Source organism: Anser cygnoides, chromosome 4 (assembly GCF_040182565.1).
Source record: "Anser cygnoides isolate HZ-2024a breed goose chromosome 4, Taihu_goose_T2T_genome, whole genome shotgun sequence".
Lineage (NCBI taxonomy): Eukaryota > Metazoa > Chordata > Aves > Anseriformes > Anatidae > Anser > Anser cygnoides.
This window is the reverse complement of record NC_089876.1, coordinates 56,107,675-56,121,799: the sequence shown is the minus strand read 5'-3', so window position 1 is coordinate 56,121,799 and position 14,125 is coordinate 56,107,675. Positions and strand designations below refer to the sequence as shown.

The 14,125-nt window shown below is 37.7% G+C and overlaps 3 protein-coding genes and 1 long non-coding RNA gene across 6 annotated transcripts in view; 2 read left to right on the top strand and 2 right to left on the bottom strand.

The window, feature by feature from the left end:
* ASB5 (ankyrin repeat and SOCS box containing 5) overlaps positions 1-6,698 on the top strand; it is a 28,365-nt gene extending 21,667 nt beyond the window's left edge. For all 3 annotated transcript variants that reach the window (XM_013190348.3, XM_048047772.2, XM_048047774.2), the window contains 6 exons: positions 475-554; positions 1,694-1,801; positions 3,383-3,533; positions 3,671-3,805; positions 5,629-5,820; positions 6,081-6,698. In XM_013190348.3, the coding sequence (XP_013045802.1) occupies positions 475-554; positions 1,694-1,801; positions 3,383-3,533; positions 3,671-3,805; positions 5,629-5,820; positions 6,081-6,208 (794 nt within the window). In that variant the 3' untranslated portion in view covers positions 6,209-6,698. The remainder of the gene's footprint in view (positions 1-474; positions 555-1,693; positions 1,802-3,382; positions 3,534-3,670; positions 3,806-5,628; positions 5,821-6,080) is intronic.
* The window catches only part of LOC106041775 (uncharacterized), a 26,354-nt gene extending 17,457 nt beyond the window's left edge, over positions 1-8,897 (bottom strand). The window contains exons 1-2 of the long non-coding RNA XR_007158225.2: positions 8,788-8,897; positions 4,085-4,108 (exon numbers count right to left, since the gene is read on the bottom strand). This is a non-coding gene — a long non-coding RNA (uncharacterized lncRNA). The remainder of the gene's footprint in view (positions 1-4,084; positions 4,109-8,787) is intronic.
* On the top strand, positions 8,890-14,125 carry SPATA4 (spermatogenesis associated 4). Its single transcript, XM_048047776.2, has 6 exons — positions 8,890-9,040; positions 9,123-9,252; positions 9,637-9,755; positions 10,135-10,355; positions 12,839-12,952; positions 13,854-14,125. Exons 1-6 carry the CDS (start codon positions 8,952-8,954, stop codon positions 13,943-13,945), a joined length of 765 nt encoding a protein of 254 aa, XP_047903733.1. The 5' UTR covers positions 8,890-8,951; the 3' UTR covers positions 13,946-14,125.
* The window catches only part of WDR17 (WD repeat domain 17), a 63,839-nt gene continuing 62,773 nt past the window's right edge, over positions 13,060-14,125 (bottom strand). Inside the window, exon 30 of the mRNA XM_048047769.2 lies at positions 13,060-13,391. Coding sequence (XP_047903726.1) covers positions 13,386-13,391 — 6 coding nt within the window. The 3' untranslated portion in view covers positions 13,060-13,385. The remainder of the gene's footprint in view (positions 13,392-14,125) is intronic.

Sequence of the window (14,125 nt, the reverse complement as noted above, 5' to 3'; positions counted from 1 at the left end):
GGATTTCCAAATTGTATTTCTAATACTTCTGCTTTCTGTACTTTTTCAGGCAGGTTTATGTTTGTTTTAGGTTTAAATACCCATTTGTTGAAGCCTGTAAACTTCTATAGGATAGCTGCTAAAATAAATTATATGATTTTTAAAAATAACGAAAAAGTAGAAGTTGGAAATATGGCAATCACTACATCTATTACATCACAGCAGTGAAATCAATATAGCAACGTTTTGTTCTCCTCTGTACTACATAATCATTTATTATAGATGTTTACAGTTAACAATATAATATAATGCAGTTAATAATATAGTGTTTACTGTTTATAAAGTGATCATTTTAAATACAGTCTCTAAAGGGGAACAATTATTTCCACAGGACAGTTGACTTCATTCTGTGCATTATATTTTCTGCTTTGCTCTGTGCATTCCAAAAGCCTCCTAATTCCTATGGTTTACTCAATAAATGTTGTTATTATATAGGTTCTTGGGCAGATCGCTCACCTCTGCATGAGGCAGCCAGTCAAGGACGTCTTCTTTCTCTAAAGACTTTATTGTCACAGGTGAAGACTGTGTTCTTAAAATTGCTTTCCTTTTTAATGTTACTTAATTTCTCAGCATAGATAATTAATGCAGATTTAGTATGTTTTGCTTTGCTTTCATACACCCGAACTTTTCAGAGCAATACACATTTACAAATTTTTGATACAGTAAGATATAATATTTAAAATATTTCCTCTGTATGTTTTAAACCTCAAAAAAATAATCTTTACCAAAGCTGTAACTAAATGTCTATCAGTCTTTCCCTCCTGTGTGGTGTAAATCAATGTATCATAGAATTATCTGAGTTGGAAGGGGCCCACAAGGATCATCTGCTCCACTGCTTTAAGTCCTCAGGAAACAGAGCTAGCCAGGAATATACTTGTTGAGAGGGAGGTATCACTGAAAGATTATGTTTGTTGCACAGTTGTGATAAAAAAAGGATTTTGTTAGCAAAGGGAGAGACTGTATACCATTACATGTTAATATTACGGTATTGTCATATCAGTTGCTACAATACTGATAAATTATACTAAATAATACATTTGATGAATGCAGTTATTAGCTTTTAAGAATTGAACGGTAACTACTGTAGCAAATTTCAAGAGCTTGGTGTTTTTATCAACTGAAGAAGTGTTCTCCTTGCTAAAATTTATTAGATTTCTCTATATTTCGGACTGTAAGTCAGAGAATCTTAAAATCATGGGGCACTTTAGACTCAGGGCCTTATTGGGTTTTAAAGATCACCAATGGTGGAGATGCCCCAACCTCTCTGGAGCCCTGTTGCAGGGTTTCACCATCTCCACAGTGAGATATTTTTTTTTCCCATATAACTAATTGGATTTCACCACATTCCAACTTGTGTCTCTTGACTTTTGTCCTGTTGCTGTGCATCTCAAGAGTCAGGCTCCATCTTCTTCATAACCCCTATTCCCGGTTCTAATATAAGTGATTTAAAGAAAAAAAAAGCTGACAACTTATTGTTATCGTTATCTACGTTGATTGAAAGATTCTTTATATGCTCACTGAAGATTTAATTACTGCAAGTAGAGTTTTAAGCCTATTTAGAGTGTTATGAATTATTCCTTTGAATAGTAGTGTGAGCAAATTACTCTTTAACAGCTTCTGTGTGATCTTCATATGTCATTCATATCTTGTTTAGGGTTACAATGTAGACACACTAACTATTGACCAAGTAACTCCACTTCATGAAGCCTGCCTGGGAGATCATGTAGGATGTGCAAGAATCCTTCTTGAAGCAGGAGCAAATGTAAGGGTGTTTTCGTATATGAAGTCCAATGCTAACTTTGGTTTAACTGAGAAGGATATATTCCTTGATTTTTTTTTTCTATATTGATATTTCTCTGTACTCTCCCTATTAATTGCATTGATTTCATGTAATTACAATAAGTTGATAAGTTGCTATCTGAAAGCCAGGAAAGGAAAGTGATGGGTTAAAGAAGCATCATTAGAGAGATGTAAGGTTAAAAGAAAAAGAAAAAAAAAAAAAAAGAAAAGACTACATACGTATATACATTAAGAGTAGATCTCAAACAAAAGAACAGCAACAGGAAAAATAGATGGGAATTGGGATGGCACAAAGACAGAGTAATGAATTGGAGAGAATCTGCTAGCAGTGTGTCACCAGCCTTATTTCTCCTCTGAATTTCATTACATCATTTATCTTTTAAACTTCTGAATGCGTCTCTCTCCTTGCTGGTTTCCTCCTTCACTGAATGGCTTCTTAGAGATTTTGCTTTTAATATCTCTGGAAATGTTTTGTCACATTGTGCTTGTGTGCTCTTAAAATTCTTTGGTCTGAGTACAAAAGAACATTGGCTCTTTTTGGTACTCCTGATACAGACCCCCTGTTATCCCAAATCAAAAATAAGAATTCACAGACAATTTTCACTACAATCTGTGCTGACATCAGATTCCCCATCAGTTATAGTTTCCCAAATCTCTGATTTTTGTAATGGAAATATTTATTGTCCTTACAGTTAAATTTTGAGAAACATCTAGAATATGTCTAAGTAATAGAAAAAAAAAAACAACACATAGTTGTGTTCCAAAAACTAATTCCTGTCCACTTCAGCTAGCACAAGGATTCTATAGATACAAAACTATAGATACTATAGACAAAAGTATAAGAACAAATTTTATTTTCCGATCTTAAGTTTTTGTAGTACTTTTAATTGTTGGCGTTTGTTTGGGGGTGCATGGAATAGGATAGGCAAGACTCCTCTCTCCAAATACCTGTGCTTTATTATCATCAGCCCTCACGATTTTGCCTACTTTCTCTCATCATTCTCTCATACTGAGAATATTCAGTTAAACTGGGGAGTGGCTACATTGGTATCAGAACAGCAAGCACTATTAGCCTTGTCTTGTCCCATGAAATATCACTCCAACACAGAGATTAAAAACACAGAAGAAAACGGCAAATAATTCCCATATGGAGCTTGCAGTCTGACAGAGCTACAGAGAAGGTCCCCATTACCACACAAGGTGTGGATTTTTTGTATCAATGAAAAGAGCTAAGTGCAATTACTTTTGAAAACAAAGTTATTTACTGCCCAAATAGTCTTCAGTATACCAAGTGTATTTTGTTTTATTTGACGTAGTTTAACAAGAATACCAGTGAACTGATTTCACCTGGGGAGTGTGGTGAGAGGAAGACAGTAGCACAGGGACTGAGCAGTTAAGCTACTTTATTCTAAACTGTTACTCTAAACTGTTTTTTTTTGGTTTTGTTTTGTTTTTGTATTTTAAAGCAGTTTCTAACCATATTCTGTTTAAAAAAATATTTTTTCTTTCAATTCTGTTCTTACCTAGATTTTATGTATTCTAGGTAAATGCTACAACAATTGATGGAGTGACACCTTTATTTAACGCATGTTCGAGAGGCAGCGCAGCATGCGCTGAGCTCCTGTTAGAGTATGGTGCCAAAGCTCAGTGGGAGTCCTGTCTTCCATCCCCAACTCATGAAGCGGCCAGTAGAGGTAAGAAATTACCCTCTGAACAAACATGGAGTAGTAGACAAATGTTTCAATAACTGTGTTAAGAAGTGTGTCAGTGAAGTTTTGTCAATGAGACAGCTTACTGACGTTGAGCAACCTGTTACGCTTTGTACTGACAGGACACAGCGACTGTCTGGAGGTACTGATATCCTGGGGTATAGACGTTGACCAAGACCTTCCCCATTTGGGAACACCTCTGTATGTAGCATGTGTTTCACAGCAGATCCACTGTATTCGAAAGCTTCTTTATGCAGGTACGTCATGATTTAAATAAAAGTACTGATAGTTTATAGAATTAAGCACGCTGTACTCACTTTTGAAGTGAACTGTGCTCAATCAACAAAACTAGAACCGTTGCTTGCAGGGTTCTATTTGCAAGTTTACTGTGGTGCGTGCTTGCTCATAATAACGTATCTTTCATTATTTTGCGGCATAGCAAACATATGAGGGGAAAAGGGTGAAAAAGAATTTTTTTTTCAAGAAATTGGTGAAAAGACCAATAAGAATGGGTGTTCAGAATTTTCAGCACGTACCTCAGCTTTGTAGATGTTTGCTTTCTGTAGGAAAAACAAAGGTAAAAATTAGCTTTGAGAAAGTTTTTTTTTTTTTAATATAGTAACCATTGTGTTTTCAACAGATTTTTTTTTTTAGCAATGTAGTCCCACCCTTTTTCATTCTTCAGCATATTCTGATTGATCTTTTTTACAAAGCATAGAGATTGAGCTGCATAAAGAAGAGGTAAGGTAGATGGCAGTTGGTCCTAAACTTCATTTTATGTAGTTAATCAACAAAAATAGAAGTTGGAGGTTCAGTCTCTTTCAGCGTAAGTCCAGGGACATGATCTGCAGAAAGGATCATTTGTTGTATTTCAGGCAATGAGATACAAGGTTTTTGTGTCCTGCAGAATGTATCCCCAAATATCCTGCAGAACAATGAATGAACATATATATTTGAATAATTACAGCCTTGTCATCTTTGCACTTCAGTTGTTTTTTTCTAGTTAATTGCAGGTTACTTAAGCGAGCAGTTAAATTATTTCTTTTGAAGTCAGTTTCTTTGCCTTATTAACTATCCTATTTCATGATTTCTAGGTTTAAGAGCCCCAGAAATAAAACTAACATGTTTGGGGATTCGAATACTACCACACAATAAAAACAGTAACAGGATATTCTAGATTCATTATTGCCCTAATGTAGAATAGGATATGTAAATAGACAATATAATTAACTATTTATATCTGTCTGAATTTATTTGATCAGTTTGTGAGAGAGTATTAGAAGGTGAAAAGCAAATAGACAATGAAATAGGCAAGAGAATTATACCGGGGAAATATTCTCAAGTTGTTAATACTGTTAACGGTGACCTATTTGGACTCCAAATTGAATTGCTAGGCCTGTGATATTTTAAAGTTATTTTATTCACATGGGAATTAAAAAGGCCAAAAACTTTTAATCTGTTAGAAAATTTGGTACAGAAGCTAATTTTTGGTCTCAGTAGATCTCTCAAGATTTTTTTTTAATTTATTTTTATTTTTTCATCTTACAAGATAGTCTAGAAAACTATTGGGGTAAACCCAGTTTTAGGAGGGATTAACAGCTTGCTTATCAAGGAAGTTATTCCATACTATCTATTTTGTTTAGCTCTTGTGTGGACATTTTTTCATGAATAGAAATTCATTATTGCAATTGTGTTTAGTCCGTCTTAATTGAAATACTGCAGTTTAGCGATTCTTTTTAAACACTTACATAAGGAAAGTATATTTTTACTTGTAGCAAATTTTCTTAAATGTGTACTTTTTATATTTTTTTTTATAATTGATTTTTTCAGCTTTTTATAAAGTGTTTTCCCTTAAAATCTAGTTGTGTCTAATAAAACTGTCTAGGAAAAGTATACGGGATCAGAAGAATCACTTATATGATTAGCTATCGTTGTATGGAATAAAATTAATAAAATGGCTAAAGTAAGTGTTGGAATCCCCAGACAGTGGATATTTTTTTGTTTGGTAGCATCTTCTTTAGTCGATTGCAGTTTTAATTAATCTCTTCTTTACATTTCTTTACATGCATATATATACCAGGTGCCAACGTGCAAAAAGGAAAGCATTTGGAAACTCCACTCCATGCTGCTGCCCAGCATTCAAGTACAGAGATTGTAAACTTACTCCTTGAATTTGGGGCAGACATAAATGCCAAAAATACAGATTTTGAGAGGCCTGTAGATTTAGCTGCTCCAAGCAGTTTAGTGGAGAGACTGCTGCTACTCCATGAAGGTAATCAGATGATTTGTGTGCTGTTTTTTTATTTAAAAACAAATTATTTGCTGAACCTCCCTGACCTTGCTTTTTTGAATATCTGCCTGTTTATTAATAAGGTTTCCCCTAGTCTTTATCTCTGACAGGGAAAAAGGCCATAAAGGAAAATGAAAAAGGATAAAGAATTTACATTACAGAGATACCATTATTGTGCAAGGCTGTTTTAAACAAAAACACTGGCTCTTATATAATTATACATCTCTTTTTTTTCTTTGCAGCCACACCTTCTTCTCTTTGCCAGCTCTGCCGACTACGTATCCGAAATTACATAGGAAGAGCCAGACTGCATCTTGTGCCACAACTCCAGTTGCCAACAATACTGAAGAATTTCTTACAGTATAGATAATGTAGTAATTAACCTTTAGAAGCTTGAATAACAAATACTTTTTCTTCTTTCTGTTTATTGTATATTTTACCTAAAGAACTGCTGGGCAGAAAAAAAATGCCTTTTGCATATTACTTTAAGAAAACAAATCTTTGACACCTGGTGTTGATATGTAATAATAATTGGGAGCCATTCAGCAACTGGTACCAAGGTGCTAATAAGGCTGAATTGAATGTGTGCTGATACTCTGGGAAATGATTGTATAGCTTTAGCGTAACACTAATTACTAATTAGCTTTAGTGCTGTTAATTTTAATTGTATTTATACTTTAAAATTTGGTTGACACACCTGAAATGCAAAAAGTTTCTTCATTATTATTTGTTAAGTTTGTCCATTTGGAGTCATTATTTTATGTGTTTTTAAATTTCTGTTTTTTTGTGTACCTAAAATTACTTGTTAGTAGGTACACTATATCCATTGATTAAAAAAAAATAAAATAAATACATATCTATTTTTCTTCCTTTTCTTTATATAAACAATTCATTAACGACAGTGAAAATTTTCCTTAATATTTTCTTACTGCCTGTGCTGTGAACTGGAGTTCTGTGCTATGAACTTTTTTTTTCCAGCCATGCATAATTTGTAGATTCTCTAATTTAAAAATTAGTAAAGTTACAAGTCTACAAATTCTAGGAGAATACTCCTCAGAAGCCTTAGTTCTGAGATACTTTCTGGTACCCTCTTGTAACAGGATTCTTTGGGCTCTTTCCATACCTTTTCATAACAGTACTCTGTCATAACTTAGGGATATATTAGTTATTTGCCTCAGAGAAATACATTATTGTAGGGCATCTGCAAGGTTTCTTAAGGCTACTACATCTTCAACCTGAAGTTCAGGAGGTAGATGCAAGGCTCTGGAAATACATCAATTCCCTGTAATGTGGCAGGTCTCACTGTGAAAAAGCTATTACTTCTTCTACTGTCTATTTCATAAACAGGTTCCCAACTCCAAAAAATGTGTTTCAGAATCCCAGGATGCAGGCATTTCCGTGACCATAATGAAATTATATTTTTCAACTCTTTAGCCAGAGAAGGGATGCAGACAGCTCCAGGAGACATCAGAAAATCCAAAGGATTTTTACTGCACTCATGCTCTTGCATGGTAATGATAACCAGTCCGAGCAAAAAAGGTGATCTGACTAGATAATCAAAATATAGCACTCCTAATTTTGTCTTTTAATTTGATCTTCATTTGAGAACTTCCTAAGTGACAGGCACTCAGTTCCTGTGAACCAAAGCATGATACCTGAAATTTTACCACTTGCCCTCATGATTCACCTTCTTCCATTCCTTTTCAGTGACTCCTTTCAGTAGTTACATTAGTATGGAAAGATGCTAAGCGAGGAACTAACTATAGAGGAAGTTTTCACAAAGAAGAATGCTTACTCAGTTGCTAATTTATGTCCACCTAATAAAATCCAGCTTTCTGACCCTTATCCTTGTTACAAGGAATATTAATTTACATCTGGTCCTTGCAAAAAGCTCCAGTGGGAGCCTCTTCTGGGGTCCCTCTAAAGGAAGGTTAGATGGGTTAGGACCCCATATTGTGCATACTCTTCTTAACAGAAGTTAGAGTACATAGTGAGCAAGTTTGGTAGTTTTGTTTTGCACCCAGAAACTAGTAATTTCTTGGTTTTCTGTATAACACCATTACTGTGTATTACTTCAAGAAACAGGATAGTGCCAAGCCAACCACAGCACCACTGGGCATTTATATATGGAACACGATCACTCAGGCTCTCATCTTCAGCTGTGAGATTTTCAGATTTGACTCAGGAAAAGTGGCATGAAAAAACGTTAGTTTTGCTGAGAGTCACATTACAGTGCCTACCATCTCATTTCACCACCCCTAGGTTTGTTCACATGCTCACAGCATTTGCAGTGTCTATTGCCACTGATCCCTGCAATCATCCAAAAAGCAAACGAGATCATTTTAAGTGCTTGCAGCTACTGGGAACTGCTTCCTCTTTACTTCTACAGAATGGTAGCCTAGCAGGGAGACTAAACCACAACCAGCTGGCAGTAGTACTTTTATGTCTTTAATCTCAGGTAACATGCAGTTCTCCACATAATCTTTAATCTTTTGCTACCAGATAATAATATGAAAATAGAGTCACTTGAGCCAACTGCCCCAAGTTGGACAGGCACGGCTTCTGTTACTATGTAACAGGGACAAACAAAATAGGGAATGTGGGTTGTTGCCCTGGCAGGACTGCATAGTGGAACAGGTCCTTGGCAGATCAGACCACTCTAATGCCACATACCAGAAACACACGCTAACAAAACAACCGACCTTAGGGGTCAGTAAAATCCCTTCCAAAAAATGATCCTTTGTTTAGTCAGAAATTGAAGAAAACTGTCACGTTTGTACAATGGGGCTCTGATGGGTTGAACTCTTAGCATGAGGTAAATTTTAGCTAATGTATTAAAACATGAGGAATCAGACCTGAAACAAACACTAAACGAAGCCAGAACCCTGGCAAAGAAACTACTACAACACAGCCAGTCTTACAAGGTTCCTTTTTCGCCAGCTGCCATACCTCTGTATGAATAAAACAAAGGTGAAGTGCGGCCGCACGGGGAACAGCGGGGCGAGGAAGCCCGTCCCGTTCCGCGGCGCTGGCAGCGCCACAGCGCCGCCCGCCGCGCGGCCCCGCCCGTTGCGGCCGTTGCCGTGAGGCGAGGAGCGCGTCTCGGCGCCGCCATGGCTCCTCGTCAGCCCGGGCTGCCCCGCGCTGTGCTCCGCTGGCTGCAGAGCCTCGACCTCCCCGCCTGCCCCAGGCACTGCCGCAGGTGCGCCGGGCCGGGCCGGGCAAAGTGTGGGGGGGGGGGGAACGGGAGCCGGTGCCAGCGCCCCTTCGTGTTGTCTCGGCAGACACTTCTCCAACGGGTACCTGGTGGTGGAGATCCTGGCGCGCTACTTCCCCCTCGAGATCCGGAGCCGCGCCTGCGGGACCGGCAGCTCGCTGCCCGCCAAGCTGAGCAACTGGGCCCGGCTGCGGCGGGTGAGGGCTTCGCCCTGCAACGCGTTATGCCCCCCCTCCCCGCCCCCTAAAATTTTAATGGGCAGTTTGTGGCTTCTTAACGAGGTCTAAAGTATGTCATTTGTCATTTTGAGCTCCCGCTCCACAAGAATGAGGTGTGTAAAACTGGCACAATTGGGATAAGCTGCTGCTGTCGGGAATTCTGGGCTTGTTGTCCTCTTGGTTGGTACAAATTTCGTGCTGAAAGCTCGTCTTGGTGAAGTAACCTTTCATGGGTCAACAAGAAAAATTTCATTTGGGGTAACAAATTCAAACAAGACAGGCATCTTTGCACTTGGTCATGCACAAAGATACGTGTGTGTGTATATATATGTATATATATATTTTTTTTTCTGTTGCATAAAGTTTTTTGCAAAACACAACCTCAGCGTGGCCCAGGAACTGATAGAGGGAACAATTCACTGCAAACCAGGAGCAGCAGAAAGGCTGGTGCAGGACATCTACTCCATGCTAACAAACAGATGGTGAGTCGATGATGCCTATAGATGGCTTCAACGGTGTTGATCAATCAACGTTTCTTATTGTATCCTAATTTGGCAAGAAATAGCACAGTCATAAATGAAAAATGTATTTTAAAGTGAAATTTGACTCTGAAAGAAGAGCTTGAGGAGCTGTAACTGAGTGGATTGAGCCCACAGCCCTGGGTACTGACTGCTTCTTGATTCAGTTCAGCTCCTGGACTGGCTCTTTACATATCATTTTGGTCAAGCTATTAGTTTGTGTATTGGTTTCTATTTGTTGAAAATGAAAATAACATACATTATAGAACAGTAACAACTAATATTTAGCCATTTCTTACTGTAATTAATTCCCAAACACTTTTTTTTTTTTTTTAACCCCCAGTATTAAAAGCCTTCAGGACAGGGAGATTGATTTTACAGACTACTGTTACCAGACACAGTTACCAATGGTTGCCAGATCAACAGCTTCCAAGGCTATCAAGAATAACATTAGGCTGACAGAAATAATGATGGAACCCAGTGTTACCATAAACAGACAGAAGGCTAATGCCATCAGTAATATGCATATGAGAATGAGAATGCAAGAGAGGGAAGAGGATCCACGTGAGTGTTTCTCTTGTTTTTTTATTTTCCTCAAGCAGGACCAGAGGTTGGGACAGCCACATTTTCCCACAGCTACAGCTCAAAATTTCTGAACAGCAGCTGAAGACAGCAAGTAGCAGGCCTGCTTTGGTTGTCTTTGTCTCGCTTGCCTCAATGTGGCTGGGGAGTACTGTGAGAACCTTTAGATGTGATGCATTGGGTTGTGAGTACAGTCTTTGAATTTTTTTCTGAAGTTTTGTGGTTGATGACCACTGTGTGGCTGCATTCAACGTTCCTTGGGTAGTATATCAATGTTATGTTATTGGAGTCAAATTTAATTTTAATTACACTTCCACCATTAACACAATTAATACTTCCCTCTGATACTTCGTATTACTGAAAGAAGCTGCCAAGTTCCTTCACTCTTCTTTGTTGAAGCAATACCCAGAGATGCTATAACTTGCCACTGTTATTCTTTGAAGAAATAAACAGCTCTGGGTTCATGGGGATAGCAGTGGATGTTGTATATCTTGCCTTTAGCAAAGACCCGCAGTATTCTTACAGTCAGACTACTGAGACATAGAGTGGAAAAGTGATTGATGAGATGGATGGAAAATTGGCTGGAGTGTCAGATTCAAGGGACTGATTGTAGACAAAGTCTAGACGATGGCCAGTTACGAGTGACTTCCCTCAGATATCACTTTTTGGGCTAGCACTGCCTAATGTCTTTATCAGTGACCTGGATGGTGGGATGGAGGGCGCTCATAGCAAGTGGGGGAGTGACTGGCACGCTGGATGAAGGTCCCTTCACGTTGAGAGAGACCACAGCAGGCTGGAGAAATGGGCTGACAGGATGTGATGCTCATCACAAAGTCCTGCCGTGCGAATGGAGTAACCTATGCACTGCTACGGGCTGCAGGCAGCCGCTTAGAGAGGAGCTTTGCACAGAAAGGTTCCTGGTGGACAAGTTGAATAGTGCCCTTGCAGCAGTGGAGGCCAGCAACATCTTGGGTTGCTAGTAACAGAATAATATGTCAGTGGTTTGGGAATTGATTTTTAGCCCCTTTATGGCACTTAAGAGACTGCATGTGGAGTACTGTCCTCAGTTTTGTACTACCCAGTACAAAACAGGTTATCATTCTGGAGTCAGTCCAGGAAGGGCCACCAAGGTGGTTAGAAGGCTGGTGCACATGATGTATGAGAAGTGGAAAAGAATTGGGTTTCTTCAGCTATAAAATAATGTGAAAGGATAATATAACAGCTGATTATTTCTTCCTTTTGTTTATTAGGTTAATTTAACTTACCTGGATAAGGAATCAGACCAGTTGTTGCCTTTCACTGGCATTATCAAATGATCTTCAACAGTGCAAAAACATTTTTAAAATCAATTATTATAATTCTGTTCATTGTAATGTTTATTGCTCTTGCTTCTGCAAGACAAAGGATAAGACCTTTAAAAAAACTCAGTCTTGCAGATGTTTGCACATACATCAGTCATGGATCAGTCTCATCGCAACCAGTTCACCCATTTTGAGGTTTGAAGAGATCATCAGGCTATGTAGTTCAACCTCCTTTGGTCAAAGATGCTCTGCATCAATTAAAAAACATCAAACCTATGCCCATTGCATTTCACAAAATAGATTTGAGTTCTCTGGTTTGTTTTCATATTGAAGCCTTTTTCTATACTGTGAATTTTCAGTATCCTTCTGAAAATGCTGGCACCAAATCTGAGCCTAACATTCCAGGATTGGTCTCTTCTATGCCATAGACCAAGGCTGAGGTCTCTTCTAATTTTTTCTGTTTTGTGCATTGCATGTACTGGGAGTATGAGTTCTGAGAGTTCTTCCAGCTTCTTGATATCAATGATAGTTGCAGGAGTAAACAAAGCTTATGCAGACAGAAATTGGAAATCACATTTCAAATAGCGTTTCTTCTAACTTAATCTTTAACATGTTTGAAGAGGCTCGAGTATTCTGATCAACAGACATCAAACAAAGAATTTGTTCTGGATCCGCATCAGAATGTATAAAGTTTTCATTTTTTTTTCTATTGTTTTTTGTTTTCTCCAGTAGAGGACCTACTTTGCCAAGTAATATGTTTAACTACAATGACTTAATGATTATACTCTTGAAATATTTTGAAATTGTTGAAATTCAGAATGTGTGGTTTCAAGACATACCTGTGCAATCTCAACATTTTATCTCTTTAATATGCATATTGTGTCCAAAAATGCTAAAATTCATTTTATTTTTGAACATACAAAAAATATTATGTTTGAAAAGAAGATATAGTGAATTTTTACTATACGACCTGTTTAATATTCCCCCTTCTCTTTAGAGGATTTATTTTATTTTTATACAGCTGCCATGGTTGTCTGGGTGTCTAAGTCAAGTGGGGGGACAGGGATGGTAACTGTTTTCAACTAAACTGGGGAATTGATCAACTAAGTGGTCAGATGCTTGACATACTGCTGAAATGAACAACTTGTGATTTTTGCTTTAAAGGACGGTTTAACATTAAACGAAGTTTCAGACATCGTACAGTTTACCATCTTAACTGCACAACGTCCTCTACAAATATAGCTAGTATCCCAAAGGAGAAAGTGTTTGCTCCATCATGTAAGTTTGTTTCTCACATCATTTAAGTTTTCAATTTAATCTTTTCAGATTATAATGTTGGGTGGTTTTGGTGTACTTTTGCTATACAGGCAACCAAGAGATTCCATGTTTAAAAACTTGGAAGAAATCATCTACAATTTCTTAGAAAATAGAAGGCTTAGAGGGGTTTGGCAGTATTTATTTATTTTTTTTCTTTTAACATAAAATTGCTTCAGGGTTTTCTCTGGTCTTGCATCTGCAGAAGTTATTCTGATATTCAGAAGTGCTTCTCTTACTTTCCTCAGAACTTTATTTTGCATATGTTCACCATACTGAAATCATTTTTTTTCTGCTCCTGTTACGTAATGGAGATCTTCATTTTGTTGAAAGTGTGAATGGGTAGATGTGGTCCTCACTTAAGCAATAATCTTGCCTGCATAGGGAACTGTAGACTTTAGTCCTGAAAAAGTGGGAACTGAATCAGCATAGTCAGCTCTGTAGCAAATTACTAAGCCTAGCGTGTAGGTACGCTGAACCACATGATGGCCCTAGGCACACAGATGTCATCTTGTTGGGCTGTTTTGGGTACTGATAGTAGTCACAAATTGAGCTGACTGATCAGTTTACAGCTTGTTTGTATATGTTCTTCCATTTTCCCATCAAGGATAGTCAGTATGGATTTAAACAAACATACCCTCAGAAAATAGTAGAGCTTTGACTTTATCTGTAGGGCTAAAATGGTGCCTTCACAGGGGAAAATGAGGCCTTCTTTAAAAGCTTAACCTAAGTTTGTACGCTACATTTAAATCTGATTAAAACAATGCTTTGACCTTTAAATTATGGCATTTTAATACTTCTAATCTTCACACACAAACCCCTTTTTTAAAAAATAATTTTACATTTTTTTCTGACTTGCTTCTAGATTCCTCAGGAAAGAGAGACAAAACAGATGTGCATTCTGAAGAACTCCAAGAGAAACAAGCTGACAGATGCTCTGTTATGATGGTTATTTAGCACCTTCCAGGATACCACTGAACAGATTAACCACAGAGATATGGAACTTTGAAACACAAACCTCATTCTATTTACAGTTCTGTTGACTGTATAATCAACAAAGAGAAATCTAAGTTTACTGCCTGTTAGGGAACAATTCTATTTTAAGCCAAATAAATTGAAAAACCTGGTTTAATTGTA